This window comes from Panthera pardus, unplaced genomic scaffold (genome assembly GCF_024362965.1).
Source record: "Panthera pardus isolate Hobbes unplaced genomic scaffold, ASM2436296v1 HiC_scaffold_2, whole genome shotgun sequence".
Classification (NCBI taxonomy): domain Eukaryota; kingdom Metazoa; phylum Chordata; class Mammalia; order Carnivora; family Felidae; genus Panthera; species Panthera pardus.
This window is the reverse complement of record NW_026526765.1, coordinates 113,432,946-113,457,350: the sequence shown is the minus strand read 5'-3', so window position 1 is coordinate 113,457,350 and position 24,405 is coordinate 113,432,946. Positions and strand designations below refer to the sequence as shown.

Below are 24,405 nucleotides of genomic sequence, written 5' to 3'. Positions count from 1 at the left end.
GGATTTTGCTAGGGATTGCATTGAACCTGTAGATTGCTTTGGATGTAATATTCACATCTTAGTAATAGTCTTCTAACCCAGGAGTATAGGATGCCCTTACATTTATTGGTCTTTTTAAAAATTTTTCAGCGGTGATTTATAGTTTGTCTTGTGGAAGTTTTTTGCTTCCTTGGGTTAAGTTTATTCCTTACACTTATTCCTAAGTATTATCTTTTTAATACTATGGTAAATAGAATTGTTAATTTCCTTTTCAGATTATTTATTGTTACAGAAACACAACTGACTTTTGTGTATGGATCAGTATACAGCTTTGCTATTTTTGTTCAAAAATTTTTGTGTGGAATCTTGAGGGTGTTCTACATAAAAGGTCATGTCATCTGTGAACAGATAATTTTACTTACTTTCCATTTTCATATTTCTTCAGAATTTAAATTTTTTATTCAGAAGTTCTTACTGAGCCATGTGTTGTTCACAACATCGTTGTGAAGTTAATGATGGGTGATAGTTGTGAAGGGTTTTTGGTCAAGTTTATTGTACTATATATTTTACATATAGAAGTTTGACTTTAAGTGTATGGTTGGCTGAGTTTTTACAGGTGTATATAGTTGGGTAAACCATCATCTCTTTTTGCATTCAGTTCTTTTACTTCCAGTTCCAGTCCCTGGCGGACGTTGATTTGTTTTATGTCACCATAGCTTGCTTCTAGAATGTTTTTAGTAATTGAACCAAGCATTAATTATATAGTCTTGGATTTGGCCACTTTCATGCTTTTGAAACTCACCCATGTTTGGTGAGTTACTAGTCCATTGTATGGATTTACCAGTTTGTGAATCTCTCTAAACAATTTGTTCTGAACTAGGAAAAGGCCATCAAGAGAAATCTACCAGGTGCTGTAACCTCGTGATAAGTACAAGGTAGTAGTTTCAAAGAATACAAATATCGTCTGACTGAGATAGTTGGCTTTAAACATTGTCATAACTGGGGCAGGTAGAGAAAATCTTACTAAAAATGTGGTAATAAAATATGACATAAGAATTTTGTGCATACTGTATGTTGGAGAGCAGTGGCATGTAAGTATAAATTTTTCTGAACCGATGATAAGGACGTGGATACATCTGTTAATACGATATTAACGATTACCTCTCATTTGACATGTAGATGCCTGAAAAATCATTAGGGCTTGATACTGTTAATAAAAGGATTTATATTTTATTTGATAACATAGGAGCATCTGATTTCAAGCTTCTGTTTTTAAATTTCACAAACACCAAATAATCACTATGCCCGAGATGTTATGGACTTTACATAGATGAGCTTCTTCATAGAGTGACAATTAAATGAGGGTAAGAAGTGTTCCCACATAAAGCAGAATGTGATAGTTTTCAAAATATTTAAGGTGAGGGCAAGAGAGAGAGAGGGAGGGCCAGCATGCGTGCATACGTGTCATGTAAATCCATCAGATGTTTCTTGAGTGCTTACTGCATGCCAGGCCCTGACCTAGAATGGAAAACCACAAGATTTTTGCCCACATAGAACTTCTATTCCTAGGATTAATCTAGGCATTAATTCCAGTTGTATTTTGGGAGAGTGTATCTGAGGAGTTGGATTTGAATTGGCCTTTGACAGGTAAGATGAGGGAATGACATTCCTTCTGCAAGGCGTGAACAAAGGCAAAAAGAGTAGAACGTATGTTGGGATTCACAGTTCTTGGAGCATGGGGCAGAAAAGTTATTAATGAAAGATTATGTTAACAGTAATAGGGTAAGTGTTAAGTCCTGGTTTATTCTAGGGAATCCCAGTTTGTTATTCTGCTGTAGTTAGTAATAGCAAGTGCTCACTTTCATTCTCAAAAGTGCTCTCATTTGAATGATAAGTTACATGGCCTTCTAATTTAAGTAAAATTATATGAACTCTTTTTAAAATAAAAAAAAAAAAATTTTTTTTTTTTTTTTTTTTTAAATTTTTGAGACAGAGACCGAGAATGAGCAGGGAAGGGGCAGAGAGAGAGGGAAACACAGAATCTGAAGCAGGCTCCAGGCTCTGAGCTGTCAGCACAGAGCCTGATGCGGGGCTTCAACCATAAACTGTGAGATCATGACCTGAGCTGAAGTTGGATACTTAACTGCCTGAGCCACCCAGGCGCCCCAAAATTATATGAACTTTTAATGCCTTCTAGCTATTGTGCTAAGTGTATTTTTATAGCATTTGTATGAAGTAGGCACCGATAGTAGTCCTGTATAGATGATGAAACTAAGGTGCACAGAGGTTGTGTAATTTTCTCTCGGTGGTAACAGTTTATTAGTAGTAGAGTTGGAAGTTGAGCCCAAATCTGGTTGATATCGTATTCTGGGAGTTTATTCAAGATACAAGGTTGGAAAATACATTGGGGTCCTGTTATAAAGGTGCTTGTATGCCATGCCAGAAGTATAGATTGTGTTCTATGATTAGAAAGTTCTGAAGGTTTTTTTAGGGATGTGAAACAGTCATTTGTACATGAGGAAGTACAGGTGTAGTGTGAAGTGTACCTTGGAAAACTAGAATCAGGATGATCAGTTGGGAATATATTGTAATAATTAGAGGAGGGATAAATGAGGGCCTAAAGTAGAGGAATGATAGTAAGAAATGGTCTTGGTGAAACTAAGATCTGAAATAGAATCAGCAGGATTTGAAATTTCAACCTATGAGCCGACTATTGTTTGATTATCAACAGAAATAAAGGAGGTTTTTAAAAAGAACATACTAAGATGTTCTTGGGGCCAGTGCAGACATTTAGAGAAAATACATGTATTTTTGCTTTTTTTATCATCAGTATTCTGCAGCTGATTGCAAGGTGTGGTAAGATTAGGCAGCGTTGATGATAACGATGTGAAAAGTAAGGATAGAACTTTGGGGGATGGGAAAGGTGTACCTTTAAAAAAGGGACAGAGTGTATTTGTAATCATCACAGTGGCTGAGAATACCGGAGGATGCATACATAGGCCTTGGCTTTTCTCAGTAAAGGTGGTAGGAGGTTATTTGTTCAAAGTGAAGGGGAAGGTAATTTTAAGATAAGTTCAAACTGTAGAATTTAGGTGGGAAAGAAAATCTGCTATGGAAAATAGAGAATTAAATAGGGTTAAAGGAAAATTGAGGGCTAAGACTCCAGACTTGTTATCTCTTGTTTGTCAGGTCTGTGACAAAAGTAGCTATGATGTAAGCAGCCCTTGTCATTTGGACCCTAACCTAATACAATTAAAAAAAGAAGCCCTCTAGAGTGTCAAACTTATAGACAGTTTCCAATAATATTATGTAGCTGGATTTGGTCTTATAGAAGGTTGTATTTAGGGATTTTGGTGTAAATTTCCAGAGTCTCTTTTTCCATTAAAGAAATTCAGAAGACCAGAGTTAATAGAGTGTATGTTAGCACTATTAATTTTGTGTCTTTTAATTGCTTCCAATTTGGATTCCCCCCCCCCCCCAAAATATGTGATCTTTGGACCCTGTTCTTATTTATTACCATACCAACCCTTTTATTTCTGATTTCTCATTTTCAGAAAGAAAAGACTAGTTTTTTCCCCCCAGTATCAGAATGTCTTCGGTTAAGCAAAGGGCTCTATTTGATTTTGTTATTTTGTGCACCTTAACTTGAATACTTAGTACTGGAATAGTTAGTATTCTTCTAATTCTGCAAAGTGTGAATAAAGCGGTTTATAGGGTGTGTTAATAGCCTAGTTTGGTCAGAATAATAAAAACAGCTAAAGCTTTAATGGCTGCTGATTATTTTCTGGTTAACATCTGAAGGTATTTATTACAGCTTTCACTTAAGGAAATTAAAATTTGGGAATGCTTATTAGTACCTTAACAAGTGATAGTGGCACTCACCCTGTCTGTATCTACAATCCATGTTCTTTCTACTATGCTAATACACACTAATCTTACTTATTTTTTGGTTTGATAGATGTTAATTGTGGTTCTCTCAAAGGTAAAGGTTATTCCTGGGAAATATTTTTTAGTACAGTTGGATCAATTACCTATATTTAACTAGTTTTTCAGAAATGATACCATCTGGGATTTTCAGGGTAGAATACAATTTTATTAATATATTCATGGTTACATTGAATTATTACAGTATTTTTAATTTCGAAGTTACCCGTGGAGGATAGATTGTTTATTTAATTTACTTATTTTTGATCTTTTAGTTACAGAAGAATGGTCTGAGGAAAAATGGTATTTTGAAAAATGGCCTGATCTGTGACTTCAAGTTTGGACCCTGGAAAAACAGCACTTTCAAACCCACTATTGAGAATGATGACACAGAGACAAGTAGCAGTGACACATCAGATGATGACGATGTGTGAAGGATTTCCTAACAGCTTTAGAAATTTTAGTGTGATACATCTCTCATGCAGTTTGGGGTGAATTGTAAAAATGAAGAACTATAATTTATGTAGTAAAATACCCCATTAGAAGATGATTTTTTTGAGGGACTTCACTATGAAGAAAACCAAGAATGTTGTGTTGGGCTGTGTTGAACATTATTTCTTTGTAAATGAATGTTGTAGAAATGAGGACTTTGGTTGATCCAACATTGACTATCTTCATCACTGCAGCATTTCTCTGACTAGCAATGTGACGATGTAACAAATGAGATTTTCTCATTTAATAATAAAAAATTGTGTAATGTTTTGCAAAGCTTCTGTCTTAAAATGTCCAGGTCTTAAGAAAAAAGGCAGCTTACACTGTTTGCTTGCAGAGTCATATCTTTTCGTACAATGGAAATCCTCAAGTCCACTTTGTGCCCCCCCCCCCCCCCCACCCCCAAAGGACAATGTAGCATGTTGGCTAAAACTGGAGCAAAGTGCACTAAAACATTAATTTCCTGAACTCAAGTGTTGTACTAGTCACCTTTTAAAACATAAATTGCTCTTTAGCCATTTGTAGTTCAGTAAACTTTACAGGAAAGACTTGACACACTTTCTTCCAAATTTTAAGAGACGATTTTCAAGAATTTTATTTGGGTATGTTGTCAGACCAGGACTTTCAGACTTGATGGAAGAGTCTTGTGGGAAAACTTATTTTGATAAATTATTACACATGCAGAAAAACTGATCACACTGACTGGATCTGTCCACACATGGAAAATAAACTGGATTTTCAGAAGATTGTCGTTCTCTGTAGTGTTCAAGGTATTGGTGTCTAAACACAATGTGCTTTATTTACTTATTAAAACAAAGTTATACTTTCTTTATTAAAGATAGTGATTACTTTCTTAGTTTAGAAAAAGAAAGTTAATGGAAAATAGCCTTTTTATTATCAAATGCTTAACAAGTTTATTAAATGAATGTTAAACAGTCACTTTATTTTTCACTTGCATATTAATTTTAGAATCATTTGTTTCATTGCTGACTGGAAGAGTAATTTGACTGTGTATATTTGTATTTTGATTTTTCTGGTTTTGTTTACCTGCATTTGCTTTTAGCTTCCCTCATCCCATTTCCATCCATGTTTAAATATATGTTGATTGTAAAGAGTGTAATCTCAGAGCAAAAATGTAGGTTTTAGGTCAGGTTAAGCTAATTCTCAGAGTTTTTTCATGTTTTAAATTGTATTTTCTCAGAAGGCTGCAGTGTTTTTTGCTGTTTCTACCTCAAGATCCTGCCCAGACCCCCCCAGCTTTCAACAGAAGCCAGATTTTTTTGTTCACACTGAGACTGGTAGTGATGGGGAAATTAAAAAAAACAAAAACAAAAACACAGTTTTACCCCCACAAAACCCAGAGGATGAGTTAGAGTGGTAACAAAGTGTTCGATCTAGCTTAAAGTTCTCTTTTAAATTACTATATAATATGCCACAATGCAATCTAGTCATCAAAAGTTAAATGTAGTGTTATGGCCACAGAAGAACTAGAAGTAAGTTTTGACAAAGCTCTGTCAGTATCACATATTGAATGTTTGGGACTCTTAGATTGCACCATTTGGTTAACAGATTAATGAAATCTATCAGATGGAAAATGTATTTGGTAACAACATAAACTAGAAGGGACCTGAGAAATTTGGTTTACATTAAAATCTACCTGTGTCCACGGAATAGCTTTCAGGAAAGATTTCTTAAAAATGTTCTGGAATTTTCTGCTTTATATTCAGATAAATTTTTTTTGGCCTTAATTCTCATTTATCAGTAGCTAAGTAATGTTTATCGTGCATTCACACATTGATAAAGAATGTGTTTAGTAGTTTACCTTTTATAAGCATGGTAAGATATGGTCGTGTGGTTATTCTACTTATTAAATGATAGCTGCAACAAGTTTGGTTACTGAGCTGGTGGATCCGTACACATGTATTTCAATAGAACCATTAAAGCTTAGCATAATTTTAACTTGCTGTCTGAATAATGGGTAGCTAGTAAACAGTTTGGACCATAATTGAAATGGAGCTCACCAGCACAGAAACTAGTTCAACTGTACATCTGATGTGGAATTGTTGAACTCTGAAATCGACCAGGGAGGTATGAAAAAAAAGTACTTTGGGCCGCTTCATCCTCAGTTTCTCTGTAGCAGGTTATTTTTTTACAAACCACTTTATTAAAGTATAACTTGACATAAACTACACATTTAAAGCATATAATTGGATAACCTTTGACTTGTGAAACCATCACTGCAATCAAGGTAGTGAACAATATATGTCACCCCCAGAAGGTTTTTGTTGTTCCCTCCTTTGTAATCCTTCCCTCTTACTACTACCTCCCTGCTCTCAGCGCCCCCTGTTTTTTGGTATGAAATGTAATTAATGAACAAAAATCTTATGGTAATGGGTTTAAAATAGCATTTCAAAAATTGTATCTTATTTGCTTTATATTAAGATAAGGATTAGAATAATTTATATTTCCATAAATATTTCTATTGAAGTTGAAATAAATGTAGAAGTGTTAACCTAAAAATAATATTGATTTGATAACATCAGATTTGTATTAACTATTAAAATTCACTGTCTTGAAGGGCCTGATTCCTATATACAAATACTTTTAAGTTCCTTTTACTAGTGTTTATTATATACTGTTGTTAAAATATGGTTATATGAACATATTTTAAACTTAGTAATATGTCAGAAATGACTTGTTTTTGACCCCCCCCCCCCCAAACCTATATTAACCTGATACCACATTCTCATTGCTCCGTAATCTACTCACAAGTTTTATAAAAGATGTTTGATTAAGAAGTACTCTTATTAGAATCTAGGTACCTGGATTAGAAAAGACACACCCTTTAGAAGTTTTTTTTTTAAATGAGATTTTAATTTTATTTTGGCTTATTACATGATAAACTTAAGGCTATATTGCTTGGGCTATTTAAATAATAGGATATCACTATTTGAGAGCTGGATATTACTTTTTTTTTAAGGGTTTTTTTTTTTTTTTTTTTTTTTAGGTTTATTTTTGAGAGAGGGGGACAGAGGATCTGAACCAGGCTGTGTGTACACAGCAGAGAGCCCTATGTGGGGCTGGAACTCATGAACTGTGAGATCATGACCTGAGCTGAAGGCAGACGCTTAACCTACTGAGTCACCCAGGCGCCTCACGGCTCTTTAATAGTTCTGTTTCTGGAGGTTATAGTGGCCACCTAGCCATAGGGGGTGGGTGGAGCATATCAAACAAATCTTTATTCTATTTTGCTATTTGATGATAGTTCCTTGCTTTAGGACTGCATTCTAGAACTTAAAAAAAATGATGATCCAAAAGACATAACGATTGTTATAAAATATGGCACTTTGGGACACATGGACCTGAAAAGTTTTTAGTTAAGAGCTTGGAAAAGTGTAAGTCAGTACCTACTTTAAAAGGTTTTGTAATTGGGCTTTCCTTGTTAAGAGCCATAAATTGTGCAGTTAGTCATTTGATGATGTTTAATTTAGCCTGTAGTTTCACTCCACTTACCCTTGGTATTTGTAGAAACAATCTGGCACAATGATTGAAGTTTATAGCATGTCAAATCCTAAGATCTTTTGGAAGGACACTTCTGTGGCATGTTCAGTGCAATAGTATCCTATTGGTATGCATAAGAGCCCAAGGAGTAATGATTCCCAAACTTGTCTGTACATTGGTGTCACTAGGAAGCTTTAAAAAAATGGTGAATCTAACATATTGACAGGTAGTAGTATGGTGAAAATAGTCACACTTAGGTTTGAAAACTGACTTTGCACCTTAGGATCTGTGATTTTAATCCAGATACCTAATGCTTTTAGATGTTAATATCCTGAAGAGCTACTATGAGGACAAAAATCATGTAGACCACCTGATGTAAATCCTGGGCACACAGTAGCTGTTGTGTAAATTTTAGCTTCACTGCTTAATTAATTTTCTTCACTGCTTAACACCATGTTATTCAACATGAAGTCCAAGGAACATAGAGTGTATCGTTTTAAAAGTACATGTTAGATTACACAGGCAGATCCTATTCTAATTGGTTGTATATGACAAGAAACATCTGGTTGAGTTCTCTGTGAACTAAAATTTAGCTATTTGAGTCTTTGCTTCATTTTTTGGCATTATCTTCAGCTATAAATTAAGCTTGATCTGATTTAATATTTGAAGTCAGTTTCACCAGTTTCCTGAAATGTAATCGTTGTACTTTTAATGGTAAATCATGTCCTTGTGAACTAATTACAAAGATGGAGTTCAGTGCATTCAAATCTTTAAGAATTGCATTCTACACGTCATGCTTTTTGTGGAAATAACAGTTCTAAGCTGGAGTTTGACCAGCTACCTCCACTACATTTCTCTTTCCTTTTTCTGGGATGCTAAAATGAACAGATAATGGGCTGGTGAGTTGGGGTGAAAGAGAACCTTTCTTTTGGCTTTGAGAGTGTGCTTTCGCGTAGGGGAGGAGCAAAGAGGGGGGGACAGAGGGTCTGAAGAAGGCTCTGAAAGCAGAGCACTCAATGCAGGGCTCAAACTCATGAACCATGAGATTGTGACCTGAGCCAAAGTTGGATGCTTAACTGAGGCCCCCAGACGCCCCTTGGCTTACCGTTCTTAAATGGACATTATATTAATAGAACAAGCTCAGTGAGACTAGGTGACGTTGATTTGAAAATAGATTATAGGTGCCAGCCTTAGCATAAGAGGTTTATGATTCTGTAATGGCATTTTTATTTAGATGTAAGCATGCTTTTTCAATAGGGAATATACTTTTGTCATCAAAGCCTTAATTACGTTTTAATGTTTAATGACCGAGGAAAGGGCAAACTGGTATGAATTGTAGTCATATTGCAAAATAGATAAAACCTATGTGTTGCAAAGTAAGAATAGAGACCATCTCTTGTGCCTAAAAAGAGGCATAGAGGTTTCATGCCACCTGTTAAGATGTATGCAGTTTAATTTTGAAAGATAGTTTCTCAGTTGGGTGTTGGCAAACTTTCTGTAAAGTCTGTAAAGGGTAGACAAATATTTCTGCCCATATAATGTCTTGCAACTGCTCTGCATCTTGGCACAAACATAATACCTAAATGGATGTGTCTTTTGCAATGAAAATGGCCAGCTCGGGGCAGTAGTTTGGTGATACCTCTTCTAAATATTAAGGATCAAGTATCTATAAACTTTAAAGTGAAAGAGATGTGGTATTGGATCATTATACCATTACCAGGATGATTTCTCAGTCTTAGAAATTGCTTAACTTAAACGTGTTTATTTATTTTAAAGTTTGTTTTGAGAGAGCGACAGAACCAATGGGGGAGGGGCAAAGAGGGAGGGAGAATACTAAGTAGGCTCCATGTGGTCAGTGCAGAGCCTGATGGCAGGGCTTGAACCCATGAACCATGAGATCATGACCTGAGCTGAAACCAAGACTGGGATACTTAACCAACTGAGCCACCCAGGTCCCCCAAATGTTCATTTTTGAGAGTGTGAGCGGAGAGGAGCAAATGGGGACAGAGGATCTGAAGTAGGCATTGCCCTGATAGCAGGGAGCCGGATGTAGTTCTCAAACTCATGAACTGTAAGATCATGAACTGAGCTGAAGCTGGATGCTCAGCTGACTGAGCAACCCAGGTGCCCTAGAAATTGCTTAACTTTTAAGAAATTAATTTTGTCCTTTTTAGTAAACATGGTTGTAGTATTGTGGCCACACAGGATAAAATATATTGCATACTGAATCACATGGAAAGAAACGCAGGTTTATCAGTGCAATACAAACGAGTGTTTTAGTGAGAAAGTGGGAAAACCTTAGTAAAACACAGGGACAGTTTTAAAGGAGAAAAATCTGATTTATTTCCTGACTTCTGTTACTCTGCCAGTATTCTCTACTTAGCATTTTTATAAAGATAAAAATTTTTGTCTTTTTGTCATTGGTATTGTGCCACTAATAATATAGACCATTTATTTTAAAGAAAGAGACTGTCTTCCTTCCTTTGGTGGAAATAAGAGCTTTTCTCTAAAGTGAGGGAAGTATTTGGTAAGGAGAATGTCAGCTCTGTTCTGAACATGAGTTGAGAAACAAGCATCTCTTTATCAGTAACAGGACATAAAATGGGACAAGAGGTCTCAAATAAGTGAGGGTACAAAGTTTGGTATCGCAAGTTGCTATTCCAAGGCCTCAGGTTCCCCTCAGAATTTTGGTGCCTGCATTGAAGTCTGGTGGATGCTGGTTAGACAAGACCCAGATAATAACTCCAGTAATTGAGGTGATAAGTCTCAGTGGTGCATGCTTCAGGCTAACAACTGGGCATGTAGAAGAGGGCAGTACTGAAATTCTTCCTGGAGTGGAGGTGACGGAAAGATCTTGTGTCTGATAGAGGAAAAGTAGGGTAAAAAAAAAAAAAAAAAAATAGCATTATCAGTGTATTGAATCTGAGCCCAGGAACTGGATGTTGGGAACACCTTCCTCAGCTAATGATGGGGTTAAGCCACACCAGAGGTACCACACATGGGCTCTAGGTCCATAGAATAGGGAACAAGTTGCTTCTGGTTTCATTGATCTGTTCTACTGTTTGGTTGGTTGGTTTCGATAGCATTGATTTCTGCTCTATATTATTTCCTGTTCCTGCTGGTTTGGGGTTTTTTATGTGCTATTCTTTTTCCAGCTCTTTAAGGTGTAAGGTTAGGTTGTGTATCTGAGACCTTTCTTTCTTCTTCAGGAAGGCCTGGATTGCTATATACTTCCCTCTTATGACTGCCTTTGCTGTGTCCCAGAGGTTTTGGGCTGTGGTGTTTTCATTTTCATTGGCTTCCATGTACTTTTTAATTTCCTCTTTAATTTCTTAGCCCATTCATTCATTAGTAGGATGTTCTTTGATCTCCCAAGTATTTATCTTTCCAAATTTTTTCTTGTGGTTGATTTTGAGTTTCATAGTGTTGTGCTCTGAAAACATGCATGGTATGATCTCGATCTTTTTGTGCTTGTTGAGGGCTGATTTATGTCCTAGTATGCGATCTTTTCTGGAGAATGTTCCATGTGCACTCAAGAAGAATGTATATTCTGCTTTAGGATGAAATGTTCTGAATATATCTGTTAAGTCCATCTGGTCCAGTGTGTCATTCAAAGCCATTGTTTCCTTGTTGATCTTCTGTTTAGATGATCTGTCTATTGCTATAAATGGGGTGTTGAAGTCCCCTACTATTATGGTATTATTATCAATGAGTTTCTTTATGTTTGCGATTGATTTATATACTGAGGTGCTCGCACATTTGCAGCTTAGTTACAGCATTTTTTAATTTCATCCTGACTAGTTTTTACTTCTTTATCTCCGCTGAGAGGAATTCTAATCTATTTTCAACCCCAGCTAGTATTCATATTATCATGATTGTAAATTCTGCTTCAGACATCTTGCTTGTATCTTTGTTGATTAAGTCCTGGCTGTCATTTCTTCCTGCTCTTTGTTTTGGGGTGAATTCATTTCATCATTTTGAAGGAAGAAAAGTAATAAGAAAAAAAAGATTACAGGTAAAAAAAACAACACACACAAAAAATCAAATAAATGATGCTAGATCCTAGGTGCGTTTGGCCTGGTTGTTGAAAGATGCTTGATACATTAGAGAAAAAAGGGAAAGATAAGAGAAGAAAAAAAAAATGTTTGAAAATTTGAAAAAATGTAATGAAATATAATAAAATGAAATGATGGAAGTAAAATAGAATTTAAGAAGCTTATAAAAAAGTAAAAAGTATAGTAGAAAAAAGTTAAAAATATTTTTAATAAAAATTGAAAATAAAAAATTTTTTCTTTCTGTATTCAAGAAAAAGCAATGAAAAAGAAAAAAATTGAATAGATGGATCAGCGAACAGATTGAAATACGATTGAAATTACATCGTTTTCCCCTAGAAATCGAACTATGAAGCACTTTATATAGTCCGTAAACTAAGCAGGCAGCGAGACTTGTGTTCATCAAGAGTGAGGTTGGCCCCGTTAGCCCCATTGGCCCCGTTGGCCCCGTTGGCCCCGTTGGCCCCGTTGGGCATGGCTTAGTGTAATGGCTCCACTCTCCACTAGATGGCGCTGCTTAGCTTACTCGGGTAGATTGTGGCGCTTGTAGGTGTGTGCGCGCATGTGCTGGAGGGGTGAAAATGGCGTCCCCCAGGTACCAGTCTCTAGTAGCAGAGGTCTGTTCTCGATCAGCAATCGGGCACCCGTCGTCTGTTTCTGGCTTCCATCTACACTCCACTTTTACACTGTGACCAAGCCGTCAGATTGCCAGGGAGCATCTTCCTTCTGAGTTTTATCACAGATACGGCTGTATTTCCCAATCCCTCACTTCTGAGGGACTGCGGCTTTCACCTGCTCAGACCTTCTGGGGGAGGTCTCACCGAGCAATGGCCAGGTGCCGGCCAGGCGGGACTGTGCTGCTGCCGATTCCCAGAGACTGCAGCTGGGTGCCAGCCAGCCCCAGAAAAAGTTAACACGATTGTGTAGCAGCAGTACTTCAGGGATTATGGAAAATCACAACACACATTTGATACTGGACTTCACCCTTAACGTCCTTGTGCCGGCACCAGCAAATGTGGCTGTTCTCTGGGGTCCGCTGGGACGTTTGCCTGTGGGGAGGCCGCACAGCCTCTACCAAATGTCCTCCCAGGAGGGGACCCAACTCTCCTCATGTGGTCCAAGGACCCAGTGGACCTCCCTCTCTGATCCTGGGGATTCGCCCTTCCCATCACAGCATCACCAGGTATCCAGCTGTGGAGTTCCAGACTCTGACCTCCCCGTTTATAGACTCTTAATGGAATTTAAACCCTCTCCTTTCTCCTTTCTCCCTTTTTTGTTCAGTCTCAGCAGCAGTTTCCACTTTTCCACTTTCTCTCCAGCTGCTTTTGGGGGGGGTGCTTTTCTCATACTCTCCCCCCATCTTTGTCCTCTCTCCACAAGAAAAAACAGTTCCCTGCACAGTGCAGTTCCCTGCACAGTGCAGTTCCCTGCACTCCATGGCTTCTCTTTCCCCCAGTTCACCTCTCTGTGTCACATATCTGCTGAATTCTGTGGTTCAGGCTGTGCAGATTGTTGTGTTAATCCTCAAATGAGTTTTCTAGATGTGCAGGATGGTTTAGTGTTGACCTGGCTCTTTTTCATGGGTGCAAGAGGCGAAGAAAAAAAAAACCCTTCCATGCTGTTCCTCCATCTTAAACATGTTCTTCTTTGAACCTTAGACCAATTGCTGGAATGTAGTGAATAGCCTTAGTACTCCCCATTCATACAATCTGAAACTCAAGGAGGTTAGCAAACTGCCCAAAGTCTTCCTGCTAGTTGCACTGGAACTTGAATGAGGGCTTCTAATTTCCTAAATCATTGTGCTTTTTACTATATCAGGCAACCTTAATGAAGCAGTTAGGGCCAATTCAAAGATGTTGGATGGCTGCAGAGTTCTGTCACTGAATGAAAAATCTTTTACTAGAGTTCTTGCAAAATGGTTTGCTTGTAAGGAGAGAGTGAGCAGTGGCGGTATTCAAGCAAGAATTTGGTGACTGGTTTTCATAGATACTGTGAAGGACCTCTTGCATTTGGGAAAATCTTGGTGCTGATCACTGTCATGGTCCTTTTGACTTAGATTGTTTGGTCTTAAGGAAACTAAATGTGTTAGCTCATACTTTTAAAGTTTTCATTATTTTTCATTGTGATTCATCTCAAAGTTGTAAGAAATGTAAGCTGCTTTCACTTAGATGTTTCGTGTAATTTATTTGCCTTATGTTTTCTGATAGCAAAATGTGAGTAACATGACCTGGAATATTTAGCCTTATGTCCGTCCCAGTGCATCACACAGAATATTAAAAAGGCATGCACTCAAGTGTTGAAATCTAGCAAAATTAACAACTTTTACTGTTTTAGCAGAACATTCCTCTTTTTTAAATCTTTATTTGTTTTGTGAAAGAGAGATGAGAGGGAGACAGAGAATCCCAAGCAGGCTCTGTGCTGCCAGCGTGGAGTCAAATGCGGGGCTCAAACCCACAAACTGTGAGATCATGACCTGAGACAAAACCAAGAGTTGGACGCCTAACCGACTGAGCCACCCACCCAGGTGCCTTTTTAGCAGACATTCTTAAAAAAATTTTTTGGGGGCTCCTGGGTGGCTCAATTGGTTAAGCGTCCGACTTTGGCTCAGGTCATGATCTCAAGGACTGTGAGTTCGAGCCCCATGTCAGGCTCTGTGCTGACAGCTCAGAGCCTGGAGCCTGTTTTGGATTCTGTGTCTCCTTCTCTCTCTGCCCCTCCCCTGCTTATGCTCTGTCTCTCTTGCTCTCAAAAATAAATAAAACATAAAAACAATTAAAAATGAAAATTTTAAATGTTTATTTTTAAGGGAGAGAGAGAGAGAGAAACAGAGTGTGAGCAGGGAAGGGGGAGAGGGAGAGGGAGACAGAAAATCCAAATCAGGCTCCAGGCTCAGGGCTCCAACTCATCAACTTTGAGATCATGACCTGAGCCAAAGTTGGACACTTAACTGACTGAGCCACCCAGGCGCCCCAAGCAGAACATTCTTAAGTGACTATTTTCCCCCCTCACCTTCCTATTAGTGTCTGAGAATTAAAAAATAGAATTATTACTAATACTGTTTGGTGTTACCACCTTGATTCATAGTGAAGTACCAGCAGTTTACCCGTTTATTTTCTGCCTGGAGTATGCACCCTTACCTGAATGTTAAGGCCTCCTTTTGGATGCTGTAGAAGGAAGGGAGGCATAGGCACACGCATAACGACGGCCATACCCAGGATGGTCCCAATAAAGGCACTTTTACTTCAATTAAAGGGCTGGGAGTTGGCTGGGAGTGTTGTGGGGCTGGGGAGGAGTTATTTAAATGGAAGTGTTATTTGCAGGTTGCAGAGAGAAATGAAGGGAGTTCACCTACATGGCACCATCTGCAGGTTCAGTAGGGGCTGCTCTATGTCTGTGCTACGTCAACTGGAAGGTGATGTAAGGGCATGATAGCCACAGAGGCACGTACTGATTAGGCCCGTACCCTTGCAATGATTTTGGAGTGGTTCTTCAACAAGGACGAAAATAGAGGTGATCAGGTAGAGGATGGCTGCTATGAGGGTTCAGAAGAAGTCACTTCTAGGACAGTGATGATTTGTATCTTGGTGTGCAGGTCACACATGTAGATGACAAAGAAGATAGCAGCAAGGATCATCTCCACTACTGCCAGGGAGGAGTATCCTGGTGTGGAGGCACTGAAGCAGATCAGAATCACCAGGTACCATATAATCTCAGCAAAGAGGAGAATTCCCTTTCACGTTCATGAAAAGTTGGTACAGGATGCCCACCAGCTGGAGGCTGACAGGGGCTTGGAATCTGGCACGGGGTGGGCCGGAGTCCCTTGGGGCACAGATCTAGCTTGCTTGTGTAGTCAGAGATGCTTGCATACCCTGTCGTCTTGCTTGCTGTCTGGCCAGAAAGGGGGCTCCTGTGGCAAAGGAGGGACTGAATCACCTTGCTACCTTAGAAATTTCTTTTCTTGTTTTTTAAATGTTTTAATGTTTATTTATTTTTGAGAGAGAAAGAGAGCATGAGCAGAGGAGGGGCAGAGAGAGAGGGAGACACAGAATCTGAAGCAGGCTCCAGGCTCTGAGCTGTCAACACAGAGCTCGATGTGGGGCTCGAACCCATGAATCATAAGGTCGTGACCTGAGCTGAAGTCAGATGCTTAACTGACTGAGCCACCCAAGCTCCCTTGTACCTTATAAATTTCTTTAAAAACACAGTATATAAACGCATTTCATTAGCAGAGCAATAACATTAGTATGCCTTGAAGTCTCTGGAAAGTCTCACTGTACATGCATGAGAAAAGGAAAGTGACAAAAGTGAAAACATGTTGGTATTATAACAAAAATAGTGTGAACTGAACCAACCCTCAAAGAGTCTCAGAGATTCTCAGGAACCTGGGCTCTAGTTAGAGAACCAGTGTCGAGGATAGATGGAATATACTTACACCAAATGCCAGTAAGTAATTCAAAACATGACATTTTCCTCTGTAGCACTAAGACCACTCCCACCAGACCTTGAACTCACTCACTGAGGGCACTGATCATACTTTATTTGTACTTATATCCTTGTTACATCTCCTTGTTCATAAAAAATGAACAATGCTTAATAAATGTTCATTGAAGAAATTTGAGGAACTTTTTATTTCAGAAAACGTGGTGAAAATATTTTTAAGTCTCCGGTGCCCTCAGGTGGCATAATATTGCAAGGCAATTTAGAAAAATACTGCACGTATTATTTTTTAATCCTTAAACCCAGTTTGAGTTTAGGTTGCTACTTCTATGTGTTAATAAATCTTTTCTTCCACCCCAAATTATCTTGCATAATTCAAACAAATTATTTGGATATATTCTATCCCTCATGTGAAACAAACAAATAGCTTTCATTATATAACAAAACCATAAATCTGTAAGCCCTTTGATCCAGCACTCCTCAGAAAAAAATGGCAGGATGTAAAGATAAGTTCTGGTTCTTTCTTTTTGCTATTTCATATGAGTATATATTTCCTCACATATACCTGTATTTTTGCCACCATATTACATACAAATGATATGTGTATGTATCATATACCTCTATAATATAGTAGCAAAAAGTCAGTCAGTAGAAACAACCGAAATGTTCATAAATAAGGGAATTTTGAATAAATTATGATACATCCATTCTATGGATTATTGTGAACCTATTAGAAAGAATGAAGTATATCTATATATTACCTGAGGAAGTATCTTTGAAATATTATTAAGTGAAAAAAGAAAATTATAGAATATTATGTGTAGTTTAATTCAATTTTAGAAAAATAAAGAGGAGAAAGAAGTCTATGTGCATCTATATTTGTGTATCTTTGAACATAGAGAAAGTTATAGAAGGATTCTTTAAAAAATTTTTTTAAAACTATACATTTTGTATGTGTGTGTATTATATATAATATAACACACATATATACACATTATATATAGTATATACACACATATATACATATATATTATATATATTATACATATAATATACACACACACATATATATATACACATATATATATATATGTATATACATATATATATATTTACCAGAGGCCATTCTCTACCATTTCCTAAACTAGTTTGGGATTAGAAGGGCAGAACTCTTTGGCTGACTCCAGTCCTACTTCCCCTATCCTACTGCACCGAGAGATGGACATTGCAGATGCAGTAGTTAGGGAAGGATTCCTAAGGTTGATTACTTCTGTGGAGTAGGGATTGGATGGGGATGGAGACAAGATTATCTTTACATTAATTTTTAATTACTGATGTAATTAATGAATCCATATATTTGTAACCTGGAGCCTTTGCATACCACTCCTGGCCCTCTTCCCTTCTCTCTCCCTTGCTATCTGTTTAGTATGTGGCCTTCCTGATATTTTCTGCATATTTACATGGTTATGCACATGGAGAGAATTTGTAGTATTAAAAAAAGTACATGACACCATGCCATATGGGTCTTTCTACAATATACTTTTTTCCCTTTATTGTGTTTTTTGGATATATATCCATGTTAGCACATGTAAACTACCTTATTCTTATGAAATGCTGGATAGCTTAAGTAATCAATCATAGCATAGATAATCCACCATCTATTTGGCTCTTCCCTTGCTGATGGGTAGTTAGATTGTTCTCATTTTTTAGATATTACAAACAATGTTGCAGTCCCCACCCTTGTAGCCTTGTATACATGTGCCTGTTTTTCTGGGAGAGTCACTAAGTGGTGAAATCGCTGGGTCATAGGGTATGCAATTAAAAAACAACAACAACACAGTTTTAGGGCACCTGGGTGGCTCAGTCGGGTGAATGCCCAACTCTTGATTGTGGCTCAGGTCATGATCTCACTGTTGGTGGGTTTGAGCCCTGAATTGGGCTCCACAGGGACAGTGCAGTGTGGAGCCTGCTTGGGATTCTCTGTCTCCCTCTCTCTCTGCCCCTACCCCATTTGTTCTCTCATTCTCTCTCTCTCAAAATAAATATACTAAAAAAAAAAAAAAAGTTTCAAAAAGGATTTTGTGGAAAGGATGCTATGACAATTTAAAAATGGGTCTAAGTTTTAAAGCCAGCATGTATTCCAGGTAATGAAAGAAAAACAAAAAGAAAATCCATAAAAGTCTTTGCTAACTCTCTCTAGACATGTGAATGAGATTAGGTGGATTTTTGCCTGTCTAGGCTTTCTCTAGGGATTCTTCCCATCTGAGGCAGGAGGTAGAGAAAGTCCCCTTAGACAGCAAAGACTAATGAATCTTCAGAGAACTTATTTCTGACCATATGGCATCTGGAACTTAACTGCAAGGATGAAAAAAATCTTTAAATTTACCATTTGATATTCTCTTACAGTTTTGGCATGAGAGAAAAGCATCTTTGAGCACCAGATGATTTTATTGATTTATTTACTTTGTTTATTTTTCTTTTAAAGTTAATTCTACCCCTAACATGGGGCTGGAACTCACAACCAAGAGTGATCAAGAGTCACATGCTCTGCCAACTGAGCCAGCCAGCTGGCCCAAGATTTTGAGTATGTGAAAATAATGGCTGAGGGGAAAAAGTTCTTTAGAATTCATAGAAAAGTGTCAAATGGAAATGTTTCCTTCTATGACACCACCAGTTGTTGTAGAACATACTCAGATAATTTAGTGGCGGTTTTAATAGGAATAAAACTACTCAGCTAATGAATTTGTTAGCTTACAGGATGTTCTTAGGGAAGACATCCAAGCAGTATTTTCATACTTGTTGACAAGTGCATCACTTACCAGCAGAGGGGGCCAAAGAGCTTTCCATGATTGGGAAAATCCTTGACTACAGAATTCCGGTCAGGATCACCTTTGCTAGCCTAATGGTGCAGCCTATACAGTGTTTAAAACTTTGGTGTCCAAGAAACAATGTCATAGCTTTCATTAACATTATTAAAAATTTATACATAGAATAACATATGCTTATTTTTAAAAATATAATACTAAAATATAATGCTAAAAAACTAATGCAAAAAATCTTTTTGTATATAAAAATAGAAAATGATACAAGATATACCTACACTCTCCACTCCTTCATTCTCTTCAATTCTACTGTCCAGGGGCAACCATTTTCAACTCCTGTTTATTTAGCCTTGGAAAAAAAAATCACGTATCTTTTTCATAATACAACATCAAAGCACAGATTTAAAAAATATAGAAGGAAGCTCGGTGAAAAATATTTTTTCTCTCCCACTTGTTTCCCCAGCCTCCTATTTCCCTTCGCTAGTGGCAGCCATTGTGAGCAGTTCATTGACTATCCTGCCAGAGGGAATCCATTTGATGCATCTTTGACAAAATAATTGCAGAAATGCAATACATGCATATGGTTCAAAATTCAAAAGCTTCCATTAGGAATTCAGAGAACAGTCTCACTCTCACCTCTGCCTCTCAGAGGTAACATATTAATTCATATTTCTGAATTTATCAATTTGAGACTTTAGCTACTGGCTTTATATTAGGGTAGATGGTTGGCCTCTACCTCATTCCCTTCTCCAATGTCCATCCTCATTCCCTTCTCCAATGTCCTGATGTAAACATAACAATGGCATCATTTTGTAGACCATACTTTTCACTGCTGAGCTTAATATTGGGAGTAATTTTTCCTTTCGTTTTTTAAAAAAAATTTTTAATGTTTATTTATTTTTGAGAGAGAAAGAGAGAGTGCGAGCCAGGGAGGGGCAGAGAGAGAGGGAGACACAGAATCTGAAGCAGGCTCCAGGCTCTGAGCTGTCCGCACAGAGCCCGACGCAGGGCTTGAACCCATGAACTGTGAGATCATGACTTGAGCTGAAGTTGGACGCTTAACCAACTGAGCCACCCAGGCGCCCCCATAATTTTTCCTTTCTTATATAATATTTAGTTAACCCGGTATTAATTGCTTCACTTTTTCATTGGCTTCACTTTTTTATGCACTTGGCCTTGATTTTGCATGCACATCATCCGATTTGTCAAATGCCAATGATATTTTCCAAATTAGCAAACGTATTTTTTCCCCTTCTCTGTCTTCTTGCTTTAGGCTGAACTGCTTGTGCTCTGAGCCTGGACAGAGCTCCTGTCCTCCAACTTGCCTTCATCCCTTAACCCTGTTGGAGCTCCTTTTGCCTGGGTCCCATGTGTTACATTAATTAAACAAGGAGGCCACTAGACTGAAGAGGTTTTAATACATTATGGCCTATGCAAACAAACCAAAATCTAAGCCCACAAACGCCTCAAAGTTACAAAATTGAAATGCTAAAGACAACCAGTCACAGACCGCCAACTCACCTTTAAGTTATAACCACTTATATGATTTCCTTTCTTTGCCTCCACACCTTCTCTATATAAGTTTTTCCCCTGCTCCTGTTGGGGAAGCCCTCCTGCCCACCTCTGGTTTGACACTACCTGAATCAATTTTGGCTTTAACTCTTAACAGTTTTAATGTTTAATGTTCAGTTTATCTTTTAACACATTTAATTTTCTGCGTTTATTCCCTTATTTGCTGGAGGGAACTTCCCAAGGACCTTCCTAAGAGAGAGTGCCTATTTAATATTTTGAGTTCCTTTCAAGTCTGAACATGTCTTATTTCTTGATACATACTTTGGCCTGATGTGTATATGTCTAGGTTGGTAATCTTTTCCCTGTGAAATTTCTCCATTGCCTTTCAGTGTCTCTGGTTGAGAAGTTTGATGGCATGACAATTCCTGATCCTTTGTATGTGACCTGCTTTTTTTCTTTCTTTATTCCCAGGCTCATGGAATTTTTTGCAGATATTACTTTGTGTAGGTCTTCCTTCATTTATTCTTCTAGGCATTGAGGAGATCTTTTCAGTTCATGGAACTTTCCCTATATTTCTTTAGTTTCTTCCATCCAGCAAGTCACCTGCTGTTGTATCCTCTCCTGTAAAATTGTCCCTGTGGGTTATAGGTCTCCCATGCATTTCGTATTACTTTAGTGAAGTCCTGGAAAGATTGAGGACATAACATGGGTGCTTAGTTGTCCACAGTAAACCAAGTGTTTGTGTCCCTTTACTTGTTGGAGGATTCCTGAAAGAGGGGCCCCCTGGGAATCTTTGGAAACCATCTTTCAAAACACAAAACGCAGAACCAGCAGAATATCTTTAAGTAAATGGTTTTGTAAGGGGAACGTTATAGAAAAGGCCCCCTTCTCTTTTGACCTTGTCCCGTCCTCAATGCCAGAATTAAAGTGGGCACTGTAGACATGGAAGGGCTGCATTTTAGAGAAATTGACAGGGAAGCATAAACAGGATGTGGTGGCTGCCTGGCTGCGCAGAAGAGGATCCAAGAGACTACCAGTGATGGTGTGAGCTTTGCACCTGGCCCTGCTTAGGGCAGATGAGCAACAGAAGCTTCTTTCTTTCTCCACTGCCTCCACCCCTCCCATAATGGGGCTCTTTCACCTTGGGTGCCAGATCCCAGATCCCTGTATCACCCTGGTGGGCCCCTTCTTGGCCCCAGACAAAATCCTCGACTCCATTGTGCTTCCTTGCTCTTCTCTGCTATCAAAAATTGACTTTTTATTTCTTTTTTTAAAATTATGTCTTGGGGTACCTGGATGGCTCAGTCGGTTAAGTGTCCAACTTCGGCTCAGGTCATGATCTTGCGGTCCTTGAGTTTGAGCCCTGCGTAGGGCTCTGTGCTGACAGCTCAGAGCCTGGAGCCTGCTTTGGATTTTGTGTCTCCCTCTCTCTCTGCCCCTCCCCTGCTTGTGCTCTGTCTCTCTGTCACTCAAAAATAAATAAACATTAAAAATATTTTAAAAATTCTGTCTTTTAGATGTTGTATACACATCAATCCTTGCTCATGTAGTAGTTCAGTGGTTCTCAAATCTGAATGTTTAGTGGAATTAGTTGGGGAGTTTTAAAAAATACAACTGTCCCATCTCTACTTATTCACAAGGTCTGGCGGTGAGGCCCGGGAGTCTAGACACTGCTCCACAGATGCTTGGCCTGATAGGGAAGTGCTGGAGTAGCTTATGGCTTTTCTTAGGTAGACAATTACCTTCTCCTTAAAGAGACCATGTTGAAGTGACATGATGGTGACTTTTGTGGTTATGGTTTTGTCATGTGGTCCTTTGGAGTCCTTCCTGCTCCCATGTTGATGGCACTGATTGGTGACTGACAACTAGGAGGAGAAGCAGAAATTGTGTTTCTACTGTAAGCAACTGTCATGTATGTGGTAAGAAGACCCTTGTCTTTTTTAAAAAATTTTTTAATGTTTATTTTTGAGAGAGAGAGAGAGAGAGAGAGAGAGAGAGAGAGAATGAGCAGGGGAGGGGCAGAGAGAGAGGGAAACAGAATCTGAAGCAGGCTCCAGGCTTTGAGCTGTCAGCACAGAGCCCGATGTGGGGCTTGAAGCCATGAATCACAAGATCATGACCTGAGCCAAAGTCGGATGCTTAACTGACTGAGCCACCCAGGCTCCCCAGAAGATGCTTGTCTTTAATTTAACTGAGTTGTCTTTTAATTTGGCTATTTCAGTGACACTCGAGGGATAGTTATCCTTAGAAAGACTGGGAGGGAAAAGAAAATGGAAAGTTAATAAGGATTATTATAAGGATTTGTTAAAGTTTTTTGATAAAATAAAATGAACACGAGGGGGCAGCAAACCACTGCTCAGAGGAGGGTCTGTACAAAATTCAGTAGGGCAAAGATTGTTTTCTTAAAAATTTCATGTGTTTGTTAAATATCTTCTAAAAAAGGTGGCCCTGATATCAGAGCCACTCTTCCCTGAATGATAGTTTCAGTCTTTTCAATGTTCCCTTCCACATTATCCTGATATCCCATATCTTCTCATGAAGCACATTTGAATGTGATACTTGACACTTGAGTGTTTCCACACACTGGGGCCCTCATAGGGAACCCTCCTCGTTCCTTTCCCAGAGACTCCTCACACTGATCCTCCAAGGACACTCCATCTCTTCTGGAAAGAAGCAGCTTGGGTAGCTCACTGACTGCATCTTGAGGGATGAGGAAGTGGAGGTCTTTGAGTATGGAGTTGACCAAAGCCCTCACACAGGTGATAGCACTCGGGCAGACCCGATCAGGTGTGTATGTGTGCTGAGGGATGACCCTGAGGCCCTGCGATATACTGAGGGACATTCTGGATAGCCAAAGGCTAAGGGGTGTATGGCTAGGTATTTTATTCTACATCACCTATGTCTGTTTCCTCTGCTAACTCTGGAAGTTATTACCCAGGTTATCTTCTTAACTAGAACTTTCCATAGTCCATCCAAACATGGAAAACAAAAACAAAAACAAAAATTATGTCCTGCATTTTTACTGTTTAAGTGGCCTGATATGGTTGTTTTTGCTGAGAGGAAGGAGTTTTTCAGTTGGTATTCATAGGGCCTTGGTACCATATGATGTTTTCTGATAAGTACTCCTAGTGGAGACTCCGCCAGAGTGTGGGGTGTTTGTTGGGTTATGGTATTCTCTTCCATGAGCTGTGTGACCTTGAACATGTCACAGAACCTCTATTTCCTCATTTGTAGAAGGAGGGAGTTAACCTAGAAAGTGGCTCTTAATCAGAAGTGAAGACCTGTGGGTCTGGTTCGAAGCATGTAGGTCCCCAAGCTACATACTCTCCCACAAAGTCACAGTGTCCACAGGTGGGCCCCTGGCATGTGTAAGTGGCTGGTGGGGGCAGGGAGACTGGGAACTTAGCCTACTCCAAGTGATTCTGGTTAGCTCCCCAGGGGATGAACACTCAGGTTAGGATATTGCAAATATTTCTTCTAACAGACATTCATTCACTCACTCATTCATTAATTGACCAAAAATTCAGCAAAAATATGCTGATGTAAAGGTATTTATAATTACATTTGGAATTCAGATCCACTAAAAAGTTGCCACAAAGATTATACAGAGCATGCCAAATACACACAAGAACTGTTCCAATAAATATAGTAATGGGTACTTGGTCAGGTAACATTAATATCATTAT

At 38.5% G+C, this 24,405-nt stretch overlaps 1 protein-coding gene and 1 pseudogene across 3 annotated transcripts in view; one reads left to right on the top strand and one right to left on the bottom strand.

The window, feature by feature from the left end:
• GPBP1 (GC-rich promoter binding protein 1) overlaps window positions 1-5,139 on the top strand; it is a 75,487-nt gene extending 70,348 nt beyond the window's left edge. For all 3 annotated transcript variants that reach the window (XM_019414297.2, XM_019414298.2, XM_019414299.2), the window contains one exon: window positions 4,179-5,139. In XM_019414297.2, coding sequence (XP_019269842.1) covers window positions 4,179-4,337 — 159 coding nt within the window. In that variant the 3' untranslated portion in view covers window positions 4,338-5,139. The remainder of the gene's footprint in view (window positions 1-4,178) is intronic.
• A 10,157-nt stretch (window positions 5,140-15,296) lies between these two features.
• LOC109246419 (proteolipid protein 2-like) lies at window positions 15,297-23,561 on the bottom strand (annotated as a pseudogene).
• Between the last annotated feature and the right edge of the window lie 844 nt (window positions 23,562-24,405).